Raw genomic sequence first — 16,151 nt, 5'->3', positions numbered from 1 at the left:
TTATTGTTTTACCACAGTCAAGATAGCCATGGAAGCTAGTTTTTAGCTCTTCAGAAGTTGGAACCATATTTCTTTCTCTTTTATTCACCTCATTTATGAAGTAATTTGTCAGCCGTGGGGGACTTAATCACCACTCGCCTGTATACATTTAATTTGGCATTAGAGCTATATAAGAGGAATACGTCATTTCAATGAGAGGTTATTTTGATGCCTGTGCAGCAGATCATAACTAACTACACTGAAAAATGTTCCTTTCCACACCCACGTTTCCAGTAGAAAAGATGTACTCTGTTCAGGTTCCTCAAAAGAGACGTGCACTCTCTTCCTGCTCTGTAGCTGAACTGCGGTGAATAGCCTTTTTGGAGTGTGCCGGTTTCAAAGGCACATGAAGGCCGCCTCCCACACGGAGAGCTTCACCGCGGACAAAGCAGAAGGACCCCACACATCTCGTGTTCCCTTCACTTTACACCTCAGTCAACAAAGTCAGTCTGCCCTCGATTTAACCAGGTTATTAAAGTATAGTTTCACGACTTTGACTTTGGTTTTATTTTCATAATGATGCCCATTATGTTAAAGTTGAACTGAAGTCACATCATCCCTTTTTGGTAGTCAACAATAATGTCAATGTATTGTGTTATTAATAGTTTTCTTTTATTAAAAGGAGGAAAAACGGGTCTTAAGTGAATTATCAGAAATTGTCAAACTGTGAAACCTCCAACCTGAAAGTCAGATATGCTTCATACCCGTCAACAATTCCCAGCAACACAGTCACAAGACCTCATTATGTTTTAAATAAAACTCTTATTGGATCATCCAACAGCCTCTAAATCCCCTTTTCCCAAGCGACAGATTTTGTAACTTCCAGAAACCGACAAACAGTTGGTAGCATCCACTTAACGCAACAGATTGGCCGGGTGTTGAAAGTAAGGCAGAGTTAGAACTTTTGTCTCAGGCTTTCTTTTATTGTACTTCCGTCACTTCTTGTGTGCTCAACGGAGTGCAACACCATGAATTCCTTCAAGGAGAGACTGTCCACACGTAAGCGCCATTATCCCCATTTTTATGCATCGTTGTGTTGAGACGACAAAGATGTTCAAAAGAAACATTTTGGGGAGGCAGTGTGATGCAGCCTGGAGGAAGGCTCTAATGGCGTTTTGCTCCATTTGAGGAGGATCATTTGGAGCAGGTATAAACGCTTGTACAACATCCTATTAAGTAGTCATTTGTTGGCTGTATCATTGTAGAACATGAGTGTAATTTCTAGTGTTTCTGGGCTTGACCCTGAAATGATTGAAAATCATTAGTAAAACTACAAGATTTTAATACTAGCAAACAGCTAACAGCTTGCCAAACTTCGACACCAGTGTAGTTGTGGAGGAGCCGGGTAGTTTGTTTTTTTTATAAGCAAAATGTACAGTATGAAAAGTACTCATTGTGCAGTCAAATGTTCCCCGTCAGTGTTTACTATTACGTTTGATATTTTTGGTTTAATAGTACTGCTGCATTAACATGTACGTTGCATTTTACTGCTGTATTTGTTTCAGGTTGTGATCATTTTATCAGCTTTTATATACTCTTGGGTTGTTTAGTCTTCAGCAATGCATCATAATCTGTAAGATCATATGTTTGCAGTCTGTCCTGTGAGAACCGTTTATCTCTTAATAGAGACGACATTTCATGAGCTCGGAAAAAAAGTATTCAGCTTTGTGCATTTTCCAGCTGATCTAGGTTTTCTCAATCCATAAAGCGACCCCTCATGCTTCAGTTTATCACAAACATTCAAATTCAGACTCATCAAATGTGGAGATGCGTTGTACCAGAATCTGTAAAGTACCTGAAGCTGTCAAACAAATGTAGTTAAGTAAGGTGCAATATTTACCTTGATTTAAGTGAGTAAACTTGGTTACATTCCATCACTAATCATTCGTGGGTGAAGCCCGGAAGCCCTTATTTGTTCCTGTGCCGTGACAACACAGGTTCTCCTTGAGGAATCCTGTCTGCTTAACACATTTCCCTTGAGTAGACTTCTGTTACCGGGCAACCTGACAGTGACAGAGTCTGGTCATCTGCTCCCGCCTCCACCCGTCATGCCTTTACATTCCTCATGTTCCACTGCCCTCGTTCCATGTCCTCCTCAAATGTCAGCCAAGCAAAGATAATCAAAGCATGTTGTTCGGTTGTGTGTGGTGTGTTGAAACGCAGTAGTGATGTGAGTAACGCCATCACGTTGAATCAACATTTGTCAGCCTGTAATGTATTTACACATCTATTCTTGTGCTCTTTTCTACTTCATTTAATATGTGCAGTACTTGTTTTTGATACCAAGAGGCTAAATATTACCCAGAGATCAATTCAGTTCCACGTCTTGCTGCTCTACATAGTGAGGTACCAGCAGTGTATCATAATGGAGCCTAATTTGTTTCAGCTCATTAACTGTGACTTTGGCTTAACAACTCACACATTTCTTCACAGTAATTAAGTCATTATGGGTTGCTTTAACCCAGCAGCTTTAATACGCATTCATCCGCAACAAATCTTCCATATTTATACATTTTTCGGGGGGGTTTGGGTTTGTACTTGCAGAGATACAAGGCCGGGAGGTGTGATGAGATCCTCAAGTGGAAGCCGCCCAACCTCAACTCTGTGGACTTTCGCCTGAAGATCACCAAAGTCGGAGGAGAAGGGTAAGTCACTGTTGCCAGGGAAACACACTGCCTGATGAGTCTAATAGCACCTATCATTTTGTGACACACTGGAGCCCTTCACACACACACACGAACACAGACACATGTACCGTTTCTTTATGCGTCTGTGTCAAAGGCAATGCTTTAATCTTTATGTTTCCTCTTTGCCTTGAGGTTCAATTCCCGTTATGGTGCAACGGTGTGCAAACGTTCATTCCTTTCACCGTCATCGCCTACATGAGCTTTTGTCTCCAGCCCCAGAAATGTTGTATTTTTGCTATATGTGCAAAGAAAAGAACCTCACTGCCTTTCTCCTTTTTTCCTCATTTCCTCACTGCAACATAAATTATTCAGATCCACTGGTGCTCGTCCTAGCCCCTTATCCTGTTAAACATTAGAGCTCTGCCGGAAAAGAATTTTATAACTAGAAAAGACAATCAATTTCTGGAGATCATTACAGCCTTTGGTACACAGTCGTATCAAATAGAAGCTAGCTGCAACATTGGTAGTTGTCTAAAAGTCAGCATTCTACAGTTGGCATTAGAGATATTTGACAAATACTAAACTATGGATGGATTGCCATGAGATATGGTACACATATTCATATTCCACTTAGGATGTATCGTAATAACTTGAGTGTTCACTAAGTGTTCACTGGTCAAAATTTGAATTTGTTCACAGCTAAGACGTTCATTTAGAATGACGGACGTGGTACTTTCTAAACATCCACATATGAGCATTGTAATTCTGAGCACGTTTGCATGCTGACATTAGCTTTTATCTCAAAGCAGCACATTGTGCCTAAGTGTAATCGCTCAGAGCTTCAAGCACGCCTTGTAGACTCTTATTCTTGGGGGTTTCTTTCCGTCGGTACAATGCATATCCCTTTGCTCCTTGTGCTTTTTCCTCCGATGAGTCTGAGTATTGTCTGAGTGCCACTGAGCTTTCTGCTCACGCTGCCTTTTCCTCTGAGAGCCAGGTGACCTTAGCGACTGTCCCAGCTTTGTAGCCGTGAGCCTGCCACCATTCACCAACGACAGACTGAGAGGATCACAGCAGGGCACAGCCACCAGCTAGTCAGCCTCTTGACTCCTCCCTGTGAGTGGGAGAACACAGACGATCATTGTTGCCATTGGAGAACGTTCTGATATTTCCCCCGAAAGATTAATTTTGCTGGCAGAGGAGCAATCAGCAGACCTCCCTCAGTCTCTGTGTAGGTTTTCAAAAGTTACTGTCTGAGGTAGAGAGATGGACAGATGTATATATCGGAGGTAACAACTGTTTATTCATCAGCCGACAAAGTCGGTCCTTCAGCTTTGTGTACCACAGAGGCATATACAGCCTTGCAAGTTTTATTACCTTCTCTGAAAGCAGGCACAGAGGAAGACGGTGATTACTGAGCGGCAGGAAGAGTGGAGAGTTGGAAAATAACAAAATGGAAAGATGAAGCAATCCCAGAAAGCCTGCCAGTGCCCCTCCCAAGTGTGGAACTGAACAGTCTTTAGTATTGTGTAGATAGCTTGACTGAGGGTTACATCATCATCATTCATTAGTGTTTTTGAAGGACCCAGAGAAGGAGAATGGTACCTTTTGATTGGCTTGGATTGGCTCTCCAGACGCCCGAGTCCAGGCTTCATGTTACTGGTCTGTCTACTCTGTGGACTCAAGTGTCATTACAGCATCCCGATCCATATTTTTGTGAAAAGGAACCCAGTCAGGTACTTTCATCTCTAACTGATGATGTAATCGCGTCAAAGTGAAGTTAATAACATATGATCAGTGACTGTATTACCGTGAGAATTCGAAAATTCAAACCATTATAGAGACTCTGCGTGGTGTCAGAATGTCCGATCTTTAGATGTATTATTTCTGCAGGAGCAGTTGTAAGAGGCAAACAATCCGACCATTTTTTGAAGCTGCAGAAAAGGACTTGGGTGAGAGAGGCATTCACTGCAAGTGTGGTGTAATTCAGAGTGAATCTGACAAGAGCTTGTGCCTGCAGCTTCTCAGTCCTCAGGACAAACATAAAGTATGCTGCAGAACAAACATGGCGCCTTTCTTTGGAGTCTGAACCGTGAATGGCTTTCTCTGTATAAACACAAAGATTTGTGGAGTTGGCGCCGCAATGACCCGGTTGCCTCCAATTTGCATGTCATCACAGGGAGTTGGTTGAACTCCAGAATACACATTTTGTGGAATTTAATTATCCACTGTTGAACAGACTTGTTATATTTTTTTGGGCATGTGTTCCCAGTATTTATCAATTATTATTGATGATAATTTGCAGCGCGTCATAAGGGCTACTCTTAACACGACAAGACCCTCAAAGTCGTCACATCGCTGAACCGCTCACACTACAACAGCTTTGGTCCGTGTCGCAAATGCAACACATGCAATAAAGTTCTGATCGTTACAGACGACCCCTCCCACAGCTTTCCCCTCAACTCGTGTCCTGCGCTCTCATTGGCTGTAGCTCCACGACATGATTTGATTTATCATGCTGGATATCCCGAATGCGTCTGCGATGCATCGCCGAGCGTCTCGTTTTACGTCTTTGAACAGTTCACATATCGCTCAAGCGCCGATTTGCGAGCACTGAGTCGACACCAAATCACCAATTTGCTTCTGATCTGGGACTTACAAAAAGTTGTGGAGTGTGAACGAGGCATTAGTCAGCATATTTTAAGGATAATGTTTTTGTTATTTACCACAAATCAATTAAAAGACCAAAAACAAGGCATTAGTCCATCCCTCAATATTTGTTTATTTATTTAATGTTGTTTTTTTAGGCACAGATATATATAGCATGGAGTAATGACACATACCACAGCATCTATAGCCTAAGTTAGTTTACAATTTCTACTTCTAAATGGGTCTTAAAACAGAAACACTAAACTCAACAACATAATATACAAAACAGCAAAAAAAGAGGTTGCACAGTAAAAGTCAATGACGAGCTCCAGATCAGGACTATGTGACTGGATCTTCTTTAAATGGTGTTTCAGCTTGAGTTTAAAATGATCCACTTTATGATGCGTTTTAAGGAGCTCTACATATTGATTCCCCCAGCAGAAATATGAAACCCTGAGCCAGAAACCCATTTACGTACCTCTATGCTCTCCGACTTCCTGACCCTGTCTAAGGCATTCAGCCATCCTGAAGACGAATATATATATATATATATAGTGTACTTTGTATACTTTGTTTTGTTCTTATGAGATAAGGTCCTAAAGCAGCTGGGCTCCGTGGTTTTTAGCAAACTTAAATCACAAAGGAGAAATCAGTGCATTTGTTTGGGACTATTTTCAGAACTAATTAATGAATCAAGTACACTACTGAGAAATAAAGTGTGTACTATTTGGGATTGAATCAAAATAAACTGCAGTGTTCATGGTAATGAAGGAACATGCCCCCCAGTGGAATGCTGTGACTCTTTAATTTGACAAACTTGGAGGTCTTTGTCGTACAGGAATACACTTTATCAGGTTTGGCTACACAGACAATACTTGTTAGTAGGATAAATTAATGGATAGTTTAAGTCTTTTCGTTGGATTCGTTGACACAGACAAAGATATAGAGTACCACCCACCTCATCTTTAAACAGAGAGCGAAACAGAGTGCAGAAAGGAAAGCTCTCAAAAGTTGTTTTGATACTTTGTCACTTGAGACACAGCACCTCGGGCATTCCTTTCACACAGTATCTCATAATCATAAAGCTTCCATGCTTTATAAATCATTTGACCTATTGTTTCAGCTGTTCGGTACTACAAGTCTGATTTGCACTACTGTGACATTTAACAGCCTCTTGATTGTTTAATGTAAACCCCTGCCTGGTCCTGGAGTCTTACTTTCATCGGGGTTCTGTGTTGTTAAGGTCTTCCATTTTAACATCATTCATCCGACCCTTACTTAAAGAAAATGTAGTTCCAGTGTAATTCAAGACAGCGGGACTTCCAGGACCTCAAACATTTAGCTTGTAAGGGGAGCAGAAACTTAGCATCATGAAACAACTGGTAAAAGACAACTAAAGAGACGCTCTAGTTTATACTCTCATCTGTTTCCTGGTAGAATCTTATTGATATCTTAGGGTCGCTTTAGACAAACTCTGCCTTGATCAATACTGCAAGTTTAGGAAAGTGGTATCTGACAAACAACACGTTAGTCAGAGGTATTAATAGAACAAATAACGGGAATGGACTTTGTCTTGCGAGTTCTTGGCGAGTGACAGTGTCCATCACTGCATGGCAATTTAGCTCTCTTAATGTTCACTGCTGCTTCCTTCCTGCTTGTGCTAGCTATCATTACACAGGAGGGGGCTGGGGTGGATGGGGAGATGGTCTCCGGTTACAGCTCCAATTGTATCCAAATCTCTGAATAAAGTGCATCAGACTACGTTGCCGCACGGTTGTTTCGCTGTCCGTTTAGCTCAATTGCCCCTTTTTATTTCTGTCCAAAGAAAGTGGTTAAATTATATAAAACCAGTGCTCGTAGACGCAGTCCTTAACATAGTGTCTGGAAATAGCAACGGGCCCATGGGGGGTGTTTTTGATGGAGGGAGGTAAGGAGCAGTGTGTGATTCAGACATCTGTTGGGCGTGATCTCTGGGATGAGACATAAATACTGCACTGACACATGATCAGGGTACTGAGAGATGCACATAAAAGATTACTGTACACATAAACAATATAGTCTGAATTAACCGTGCTGAGAGACTTACTGTTTAACGACCTTCTGTTCAATCTATATAAATGCTCCACAGATTTATTGTCAACGTAATCACGCTGTAAAATTTAGGAAGCTGTGCAGAGAGACAGACGGGCTCGGAGAGGTGTAATCTCACGTCTCTGCCGTTCTGTTACTAGCTGGAAAAAGGAAGCGGTGTAGTGATTTCGTTGCGCCGTCGTCAACCACTCAGATACTCTTTGTGGTGAGGGTGTTAACCATGATCTTTTTGTCTCTTTAGGCTGCTTCCACAGACTGTCGGTTTGCTCTACGTCGGCAGCTATGACAGGCCCTTTGCAAAGATGAAGGTGAGAAAATATATGTGTTGCTTTGTTGGATTCATCGTTGTGCCAAGAACCCAAAGCCCCCTGTCCTCTTCCAGCTTCCCTTTAAAATGGCACAGGATCTTTTGAATTGATTGTATTTCGCGGAGTTCGCACTGCCAAGAATAAAGGGAATGCATTAGGTTTTTATTTCTTCACGTGTTGCTTTGTGACATGAGGAATGGTACCAGTTTCATTGCTGCTCTTTTAAGTGAGAGACAAATCTTCATTATTTAATTCCCCTGTTTTATACAAACCTTTTTATAAGTTCTAGTAAAAATATTTCCTGTTTTCTGATCCTAATTAATATTAATCCGTAAACATTAAAATAATCAAAGCAGATTATTGATGAAGAAAATAATCTGTCTGTGATCTGCTCTGCTGTAGAGAGGCATTAATCAGCTGTTCTTAACATAGTGACTGTTGTATACTGTTGCATATATTTGACTAAATGACTTTTATGTATATGTGTAGGCCTTTTAATAGTCACAGTCATGCTTTTTCCCCTCTGGTACCCTTTGTTCCAGATTCCCATGTATCAGCCCTGGGCTCTATAACTAAACAAGGTAGCGGCTCTATTTTCCCTGAGCTCCTCTCAGGGAGACAGAGCTGCAGCCCGGGGGTCATCTTCTGTTGGCTTTCATGTTGCAAGTTTTGTTGTGAAAATGTGTTTTTACAGTCTGTGTGAATATGCTGAGAAATGGTAATTACTTGCCAGAACAGGACACAGAGATTTGTGGCGTGTTTGTTTGCAGCCTGCGGTGCACCACCACAAAGTAGTTTTCAAATTCATTGCCTTGCTCGGGGGCATGTTAGTAATGGCGATGTGTCGATTTAGATGTGTTTTGGGGCACATCCATTTTACGGCTCATTCAAAAGAAATCAAAACAAACTTTTTCTGTAGTTCGAAAAAATGACGTAATCTTCATGAAAACCTGTTTTATTCGCTCAATATTCTCCTGTTTGTACCTACAGAGAATAACTAAAATTAATATATATAGATACAGTTGTAAATGTGTTGATGCACGCTTCACAGATTACATTTCCATTTTATCTCCCTGTATGTTATTGTACCTTTTTGAATGGGAAAAGAAGCCTTCGTTTGCTTGTTTAAGCCCATTCCACCGCTGCATATACATTTCATAGATCAGTAAGTTAGGTATAGTCTTTACAATGATGGTTTATTAAAAGTTTAATTCTTTCACTCCTTCTGTTGGTTCAAACGGTTATGACTTACATATTTGACCTCCTTGTACTTTCCCTAGTCACGCTCGTCTGTCCAGTAATTATGTTGCTGAAACCAGCAGCTGATTAGCTTAGCTTAGCATCAAGACTGAAAACAGTCCAATGGCCGCAAAACCATCACAGCTTCAGGCCCATGTCCGATCACTCGTGCTTGTTGCCTCATTGTACCTATTAGCCGTGTCCTCCTCTTTCCAGATCTCAGTGACTACTTAGTTAAATAAAATGTTATCGTATCATTAGGAGCCGATGGTCGAAGCTACAAATGTAGAAACCCAAATTGAGATACACCACTAAAGCCTACTCTTCAGTTCTCCTCGCTATCGTTATTTAAATTCCTGACTTCTAGAATAGGTGGATTTTGCTAAAGCCTGGTAGAAGTAATGGCTATTGATTCTCCATATAGGTTAAGTTTCACCACTTCATGGAGTCGGCTCTCTGTGCAGAACTATATGTGGCCTGCTGAGAGTGCAGCTCATTAATCATAAATTAGTTGAACGGTGCCGGACAGATTTAGACACCAGAGACGGAGATAAGAGCAGCTCTCTGTCAAAGAGCAGCTCTCTGTCAAAGACCAGCCCCTTCAGTGAAGCTGTGCGCACTTCACCTGCTGAGTACTGTGTTTTATTTTCCATCAATGATTTCCCTAATTTCTAAAATTATATATGCATCAAGGGTGAGTGAGAGCTAGTATTTTTTTATGTTTAATCAACAGTAACACTTCCTGTTGAACCGAAATTCAAGTGTGTTTTCATTTTCTGTTATTTTTTAGGTTTTCGTTGCCCACAGCTTTTTGTAAATTACATGAAATGTGGGTTTTAGAACCATGAATACCGTCAAAGTAATTAAAAGCGGTTTGCATAGAAAACTCTCCATCATGCTGAGCAACAAAACAAACTAAAATTAAACGTTTGGGAGGTAAAAACACAATTCTCTTAGTATTTATTGTCTTTTTTGACTGCCAAACCTGACAGTGTGCACCTGCTCTTCACTCGTTTGTCCTCAGATCGGATGTGACAGTCAATCTAAATGTGTGGGACAATTATTGGTTTTTATATATATCCTCCAGAGACCCATTACATTGTTGCTAATAGAACATGAGGTGAATTTTCTAGCTTTACAATTCACACAGTTTGCTGAGTCACTCACTTGAGTTATGTATATTTTATATATTAATGGACAGAAGACGTCTAATGTGTTCTGTTTGCAAGTATATTAAAGATTTAACATTAGTTCAACACCGTATATCAGCTACGTTGTTCCCTCTGAGCAGAGTTCATGTTCCTACTTTTGCATCTTATATCCTCTCGCCACTTATATATTCTTTCATCCGGTTTCTCGTTATTAAAATGGACCCGAGTGCTGCCATGTCGCAGACCTGCGGGCCGCTTCTGATTAAGTATCGAATGAAACAAAGGCGCACGGTCAGTCGGAGAGCAATGCGGGGAAAAACAAAGCAGCTATGCAAGGAAATTACAAACTTGAAATCTTTTCTCACCCACGTCGCTGTTCCTATAACATTCCTGTAATAAACTGTAGCACAATGTACCGGTACAGCCGTCCCCACAGAGCCCGCTGACTAGTAAAAGGACATATACTTCCAGTTGTTTGCTTTCTCTGCCAGTTTTTGCTTTACTTCATGATAAAGAAGTAATGTTTAGTGTTTCCCAGAGATGAAAACTCCTGGTCCTGTTGTCCCTGACTGCGTACTGATGGTTAATGTGGTGGAACAGCATTTATAATTCATATGTTGATTCCTGGAATTGACTTAACGGTTTTAAGTACATAAGCTTGTGCCTAAAGGAAATAGCTTGGCATTTAAGTATATACGCTTACTGGCTTTCTCTCAGAGACTTAGGTGAGAAGATCAATACCGCCCTCATGTACGCTAACAATGGATCTTTAGACCCGAAAGGCGTAGCTTAGCTTAGCATAGAATATAGTAAGGACTCTCCCGCCGGAAATAATCATAATAAAAGTACACAAATAATCAGTCAGGGAGTGAATTTTGTCACAATAATGTGTGTCTCGCCTGCACACCTTAAATTATGTTTTTTACATTAATGTTGGTGTACAAATTAACAAACATTAGTGAGCATTAGAGACATTTTTTGGGCTTTTGTAGTTCTGGAGAATGCCAGGCAAGCTCTTTCCCCCTTCTTCTTGTCTTGATGCTAAGCTAAGCTAATCACCGCCTGGAGCTCTGTACTGTGGTATGGATCTTCTTAACGAACGCTCAGGGAAAAAAAAGTGATTAAGTGCAGAATATTCTTTTAAAATGATTGCACTCAAGATGTAGTTCAAGTGGTAGCAGTGGTTCAAGAAACCAACATGTTGTATTTCTGATGTATAATGATCAAAGAAAGCCCAGGGTTTCCTAACAAGTAGCAGACATTACACAGGCATGTCTTTATAAGGTGTAACAACTGGCTGGTGCTGCTTTTCCTTCTTGTTAGTTTGTAGTTTGTAAATCGGAACAAACCAGTCTGTAGGAATAGAAAGGCAGAAGGATGGGTCCGTCTGCTCTGCAGTAGTGCAACACTGGCTGCTGAGGAGTCCGACTGCCAACGTCCCTAATATCTGGTAGCACACGTGTGCTGCCATAATGAGACAGATTTGGACGGATTAAACACCGAGTGGCGATGGAAAAAAAATGGCAGCCAACATGTCACCCTTCACCAGCAGGAAGAGATCCCAGTCTGTAGCAGAGCGTCCTGCCCTTCTCAGTTCTCTGGCAGCTTGCTGCGTCGAGCTTTGCGAGTCTGTCGCTCCCTTTAGATCGTCTGTTCTTCTCCAAATACAGAAATGTTTGATTTACAGTTAGTCTTATTAGTGTGCTGTTTGTCTTCAAGCTGAGATCAGAGAAAATGTTGTGGGGATAAATCCGAATTTTGAAACGATGACAATGACTAATTAGGCATTCTCGTGAGTTACGATTCCAGGTTGTTTTCTGAAATCCAATAACGAGCATCTCTGTCTTTCTAACTCACACATTTTCTTTTGCTTCCTGTGTGATTTCGTCCCCGTCCCCCCGCTGTGGACCCAGATGTCCCACACTCCAGGATCACACAAGCTCTTACTTAGTATTTTAGCGTCGTGCCAAACACTGGTGCTTTCCTGGCAGTGACGGTCACTGTGTGACACTGAACCCTGGAGGTCAGCCTCTTTGTGTCTCGAGTCTCCACACAACCTTTCAGTAGACTAAATGAGCGCTGATATCTACCATATTGTTTCTGCCAACCGTTGCATTTGATTATTGCAGCTGCACATTTTGCTTCTCTTTGGTGATTTTGCATTTTCCAAGTCTTGAGAATCCTTTCAGCGAGACTCGGTCCCTCGACAAATAAACAACAGCTGCTCAAATGTCTTCTTTGACTCACGCTTGATCTTCAGCGTCGTGTGCCGTTTTCATATACTTCAGCTACGCTACAGTGTGCTCAGTGCGAAGAGTTGATTTTGTTTTCCAAGCAGAACGTGATGCAATAAGTCAGTGATCCTGTGTAGCTCAGGAGGAGGAGCAGGAACCGCGCAACACTGTGTGAATATCTGTCTGTATTCATGTAAGAATCCTAAAACAGTCATTTAGGTTATTTGACATCCGATATCCAATAGTAACCTGCTTACTATAACAGCGATTAACAGAGAATTGCTGCTTTTCACTCTTTTATATCACCGTGAATTGAATATCTTCGGGTTCTGAGGTGTTGGTCTTACTTACTTATTATTGTCTTACATTTTATGTACTAAACGATGAGTCGTTGATCAAAATGACTTAGCTGTAGTCCTAATATTGCTCAGTTTAGTCACCACATGACATCATTTTTGATTCCTTAAAGGGTAATGGGTTTCCAAACGGTGACTGCTCACTTCACCTCCAGAATGCAATTTCTTTATTGCCAATTTGAATAATACCAGATGATTTTGTCCGTCTCGCTATTAAGAGAGGTGAAGCCGGCAAATGTTCTTGCTGCAGGCGAAAGCTGCTGCTGCCCGAATCGACATAATTCATCATGAGCTGAAAATGTATTCTTTCCTAACTTCATTTTTAACACCACAGTCATTGTGTGTGCATCTAAATGCTGTCGTCCAACGCTGACTGAAGCTTTACTCTCCCTCTTAACGGCCACTGAAAGTGTCCACTGGTAAGTAGTAACGGCAAAAGTGAAGATAATAATAATTTGCAGCATATTCATGTCGCGTTAGGAAAAAAAACAGCAGTTACTTGTGCCAATCATTGTGAGCTGTTGGCTTTCATCGATGCAGCAGCGTTTCTCTGAAAGTGTCTCTTGAAAGACATTAGGGGGTTTATCTTTCTCCTTTTTCACCGGCAACGGTGGCAGTAAGAAGAAAATAAAATGACTCTGGTGTCTCTTTATCTCTGTGTCGTGAAGTACAAACCGTCTTTGTCCTTTTCATCTCTGTCGTCACAGGCCACTAAGGAGCTGAAGCTGTACGACAACAAGATCATCGAGTGCACCTTCGCCAATAACACCTGGGTGTTCATGAGGCAACGGGTGGACAAGAGCTTCCCAAACTCCTACGAAACAGCAATGGGTAAGACCTCTCAAGAGGGAATAACAACCGGTCAGCCTGCAGTAAATGCTCCTATCGACATCATTTCATGTCTATATACGAGCTTGCACTGTTTTAAAGCTGCACTTGTCCATATTGTCCTGACTCTGCAGTTCCCCTTATTCAAATGAATTCTGTCTGCTATACGAGTAAATAAGCAAACTGTTTACTAACCTGACTGCTTTGTGGCTACGCTTCAGAATTTCAGATTTAGCTCCGAGTGTAAAAGTAATTTAGTTTCACTGTTCAATAAAAGAAAATCAGAGTGAATAGTTCTGATTTGAATTCTGAACAAACCTTTTTCTCCCAAAATGTTCCTTCACATGAAAATGACACAGCACAGCTATAACAGCTTATTAAAATGCAGATGGAGGAAAAACAAAGAGTGAGAAAGACTGAGGAAGTATGCAACTATAATGGTTTACCCCAGTAATAAACCTTTTTGTGTACAGCACTTATCTAAATGCTGACTTTACAGTGCTGTTCAAGGTGGCACATAAACGCAATAAAAACACAAAAACAAGCAAGAGGAAATACATTTAAAGAACGAATTGAAGTGATAGAAGAAGATAGAAAAGATTGTCCTGAATTATTGAGCTTTAGATCCTCAGGCAGGCAGTTCAGAGCCCGGAAAAAGCACCTTTTATCTAAAAATCCAGAGAGATAGTATTGAATTTCCTCCTCAAGTACACACTCGTGTACAACACTTATCACTTGTTGGAATCATGGCATGGTCACGAATGATCCACCGTTACCTCAGTTAATGTTGCAATGCCTGTCAAACTGAACATTCTGGATTATCACATCATAGTTCACAGTAATCAGTGTGGCGGATCGGTCAGTCAACATTAGCGCTACGTTTTTCTCAAATTCGAGGGAAAAGTATGCTGGGCGACAAAAGTTGGAACAAACTAACCTCAGTCAGGCCTTTTAGATCTACTGTGATTAACATTCGGCCTCAAATGAGTTTTTGTTGGATTTGCTGAGATGAATTAACTGAAAGTTATTTTCCTCGTTTCCAAATCGGAGCACTGAGTCTGAGCGAAGGACTCGGTAGAATTCAAAGGATCCTCGACATTGTAACAGTCTTTCGGCACGATCCGATGACTAAGCATCCTCGAAATGTAGCCGTTGAAGAATCCTCAACTTTCTGTTGCTGTTGTATTTATTTCATTTTTAAAAGGCAAAAATAAAGAAACCACCTTTCAAACTCATTAAATGTCAAGAATCAAGAAGCTGTAGAAGAGTCCTTAGTTTGACAGAGCTGTATTTGGGGTTTCGTAAACAGTTAATTGTGTGTTTTATTTGTTAAATGTATTTTTTTGCTGTGTTCCAGGATGCTGCAGGAGCTTGTTACCGTCTCTGTAATAACTTCCTGACTTCCTCCTGTGTTTGTCGTTGTCTCCCCAGCTGTGTGTAAAAGCATCCAGGAGCCCGTCACGAAGGAAATCCTCTTGGAGTACGTGGACCGCTGTGCTCAAGGAGTCCAAGCACAGAACCGGAAACACCCACCAGACCCAGACGCTGAGCTAATGCCCCCTCCTCCTCCAAAGAGACCCAACCGGGCCGTCCCGTAGCCCACAGCTGGGCTTTCCGGACTGCTCTACAGTCACAGTGTGCATCTACATCACCAGCCACGTTGACCCCCCCCCCCCAACAGAAAACAGACATTTCAAGGCTTTCTTACCCTCAGCACATTTGCTTTCTCGGCCTGAACATGCAAGGACTTCAGAAACCTTTGATTGACTGCCTCAACGTCATTAATTTACCTTGTAGACTTGTTTGTAGCTTGAACTGCTGGTGTTCTTATTAAAATGAAAAACATGACGCTTAGTTTATTTATTTATTTTTAAAGTCCGAGCTATTTATCTACAGGGACGATGTTATGGCTACAACATGACACCTGACAATGCAGACTGTGTCTATCTTTTGTCAACTAGTTCCTTATTTGTATTGAAGGAAGAGTAAACATCATTAACGCCCTGTCTGCTGTTTGAATGCATTGAAATCGGGGAAGCAATCCTTCAAATAATAGTTTGCAGCATCAGAGATCTCATTAAGACAAAGCTGCATGTGTTTTGACTTCAATTAACAGAATAATGTTCAGCCCACAGTGCTAAGTCTGGGGTTCCCAACTGTTTCCATATCTAAGCAGCTCTGTGTTTCATAAGATTGTGTCCGATGGAAGCCCATCTGTGTGGACTTTTTGTTTTAAAGGCCACACCGGGTGGGCGGATAGATGATTACATCGTCTCAACAAACTTCACTACAAAGGATTAGAGACTGTGAAATCAAGCTGTACAGATGGGTGACAAATACACATTTACCAACATAAAGTTTAATTATTAGGTGAATACTTTTAATGTTCTTTGAGTCAATTGTTGTTTTGAAGAGCGCGATGGAGAGCGCGATCAAAAAAAGTGTACATTTGGGTTGAGCTCTGGTGTGGAAGTTCTGTTTAAGCACTGATTGAACCTTCCAGTGACCCCATGCCCCTCAGAAATGTTTTATGCTAGGATATCACCGGCATGTTTATGCTGTACATGTCGCAGTGAATAGGCAGTCTGATAACCAGAAATTCATTTTACTTTATTCTTTGTGTTAAAAA

At 41.2% G+C, this 16,151-nt stretch overlaps 1 protein-coding gene across 1 annotated transcript in view; it reads left to right on the top strand.

Annotated features, from left to right (window-relative positions):
• The window catches only part of rngtt (RNA guanylyltransferase and 5'-phosphatase), a 68,171-nt gene extending 52,274 nt beyond the window's left edge, over positions 1-15,897 (top strand). Inside the window, exons 13-16 of the mRNA XM_079180453.1 lie at positions 2,584-2,684; positions 7,648-7,714; positions 13,402-13,525; positions 14,954-15,897. Coding sequence (XP_079036579.1) covers positions 2,584-2,684; positions 7,648-7,714; positions 13,402-13,525; positions 14,954-15,120 — 459 coding nt within the window. The 3' untranslated portion in view covers positions 15,121-15,897. The remainder of the gene's footprint in view (positions 1-2,583; positions 2,685-7,647; positions 7,715-13,401; positions 13,526-14,953) is intronic.
• The last annotated feature ends 254 nt before the right edge of the window (positions 15,898-16,151 follow it).

Source organism: Pholis gunnellus (assembly GCF_910591455.1).
Source record: "Pholis gunnellus genome assembly, chromosome: 19".
NCBI classification, from domain to species: domain Eukaryota; kingdom Metazoa; phylum Chordata; class Actinopteri; order Perciformes; family Pholidae; genus Pholis; species Pholis gunnellus.
The sequence above is the reverse complement of the archived record's forward strand: the minus strand, read 5'-3'. Positions and strand labels throughout refer to the sequence as shown.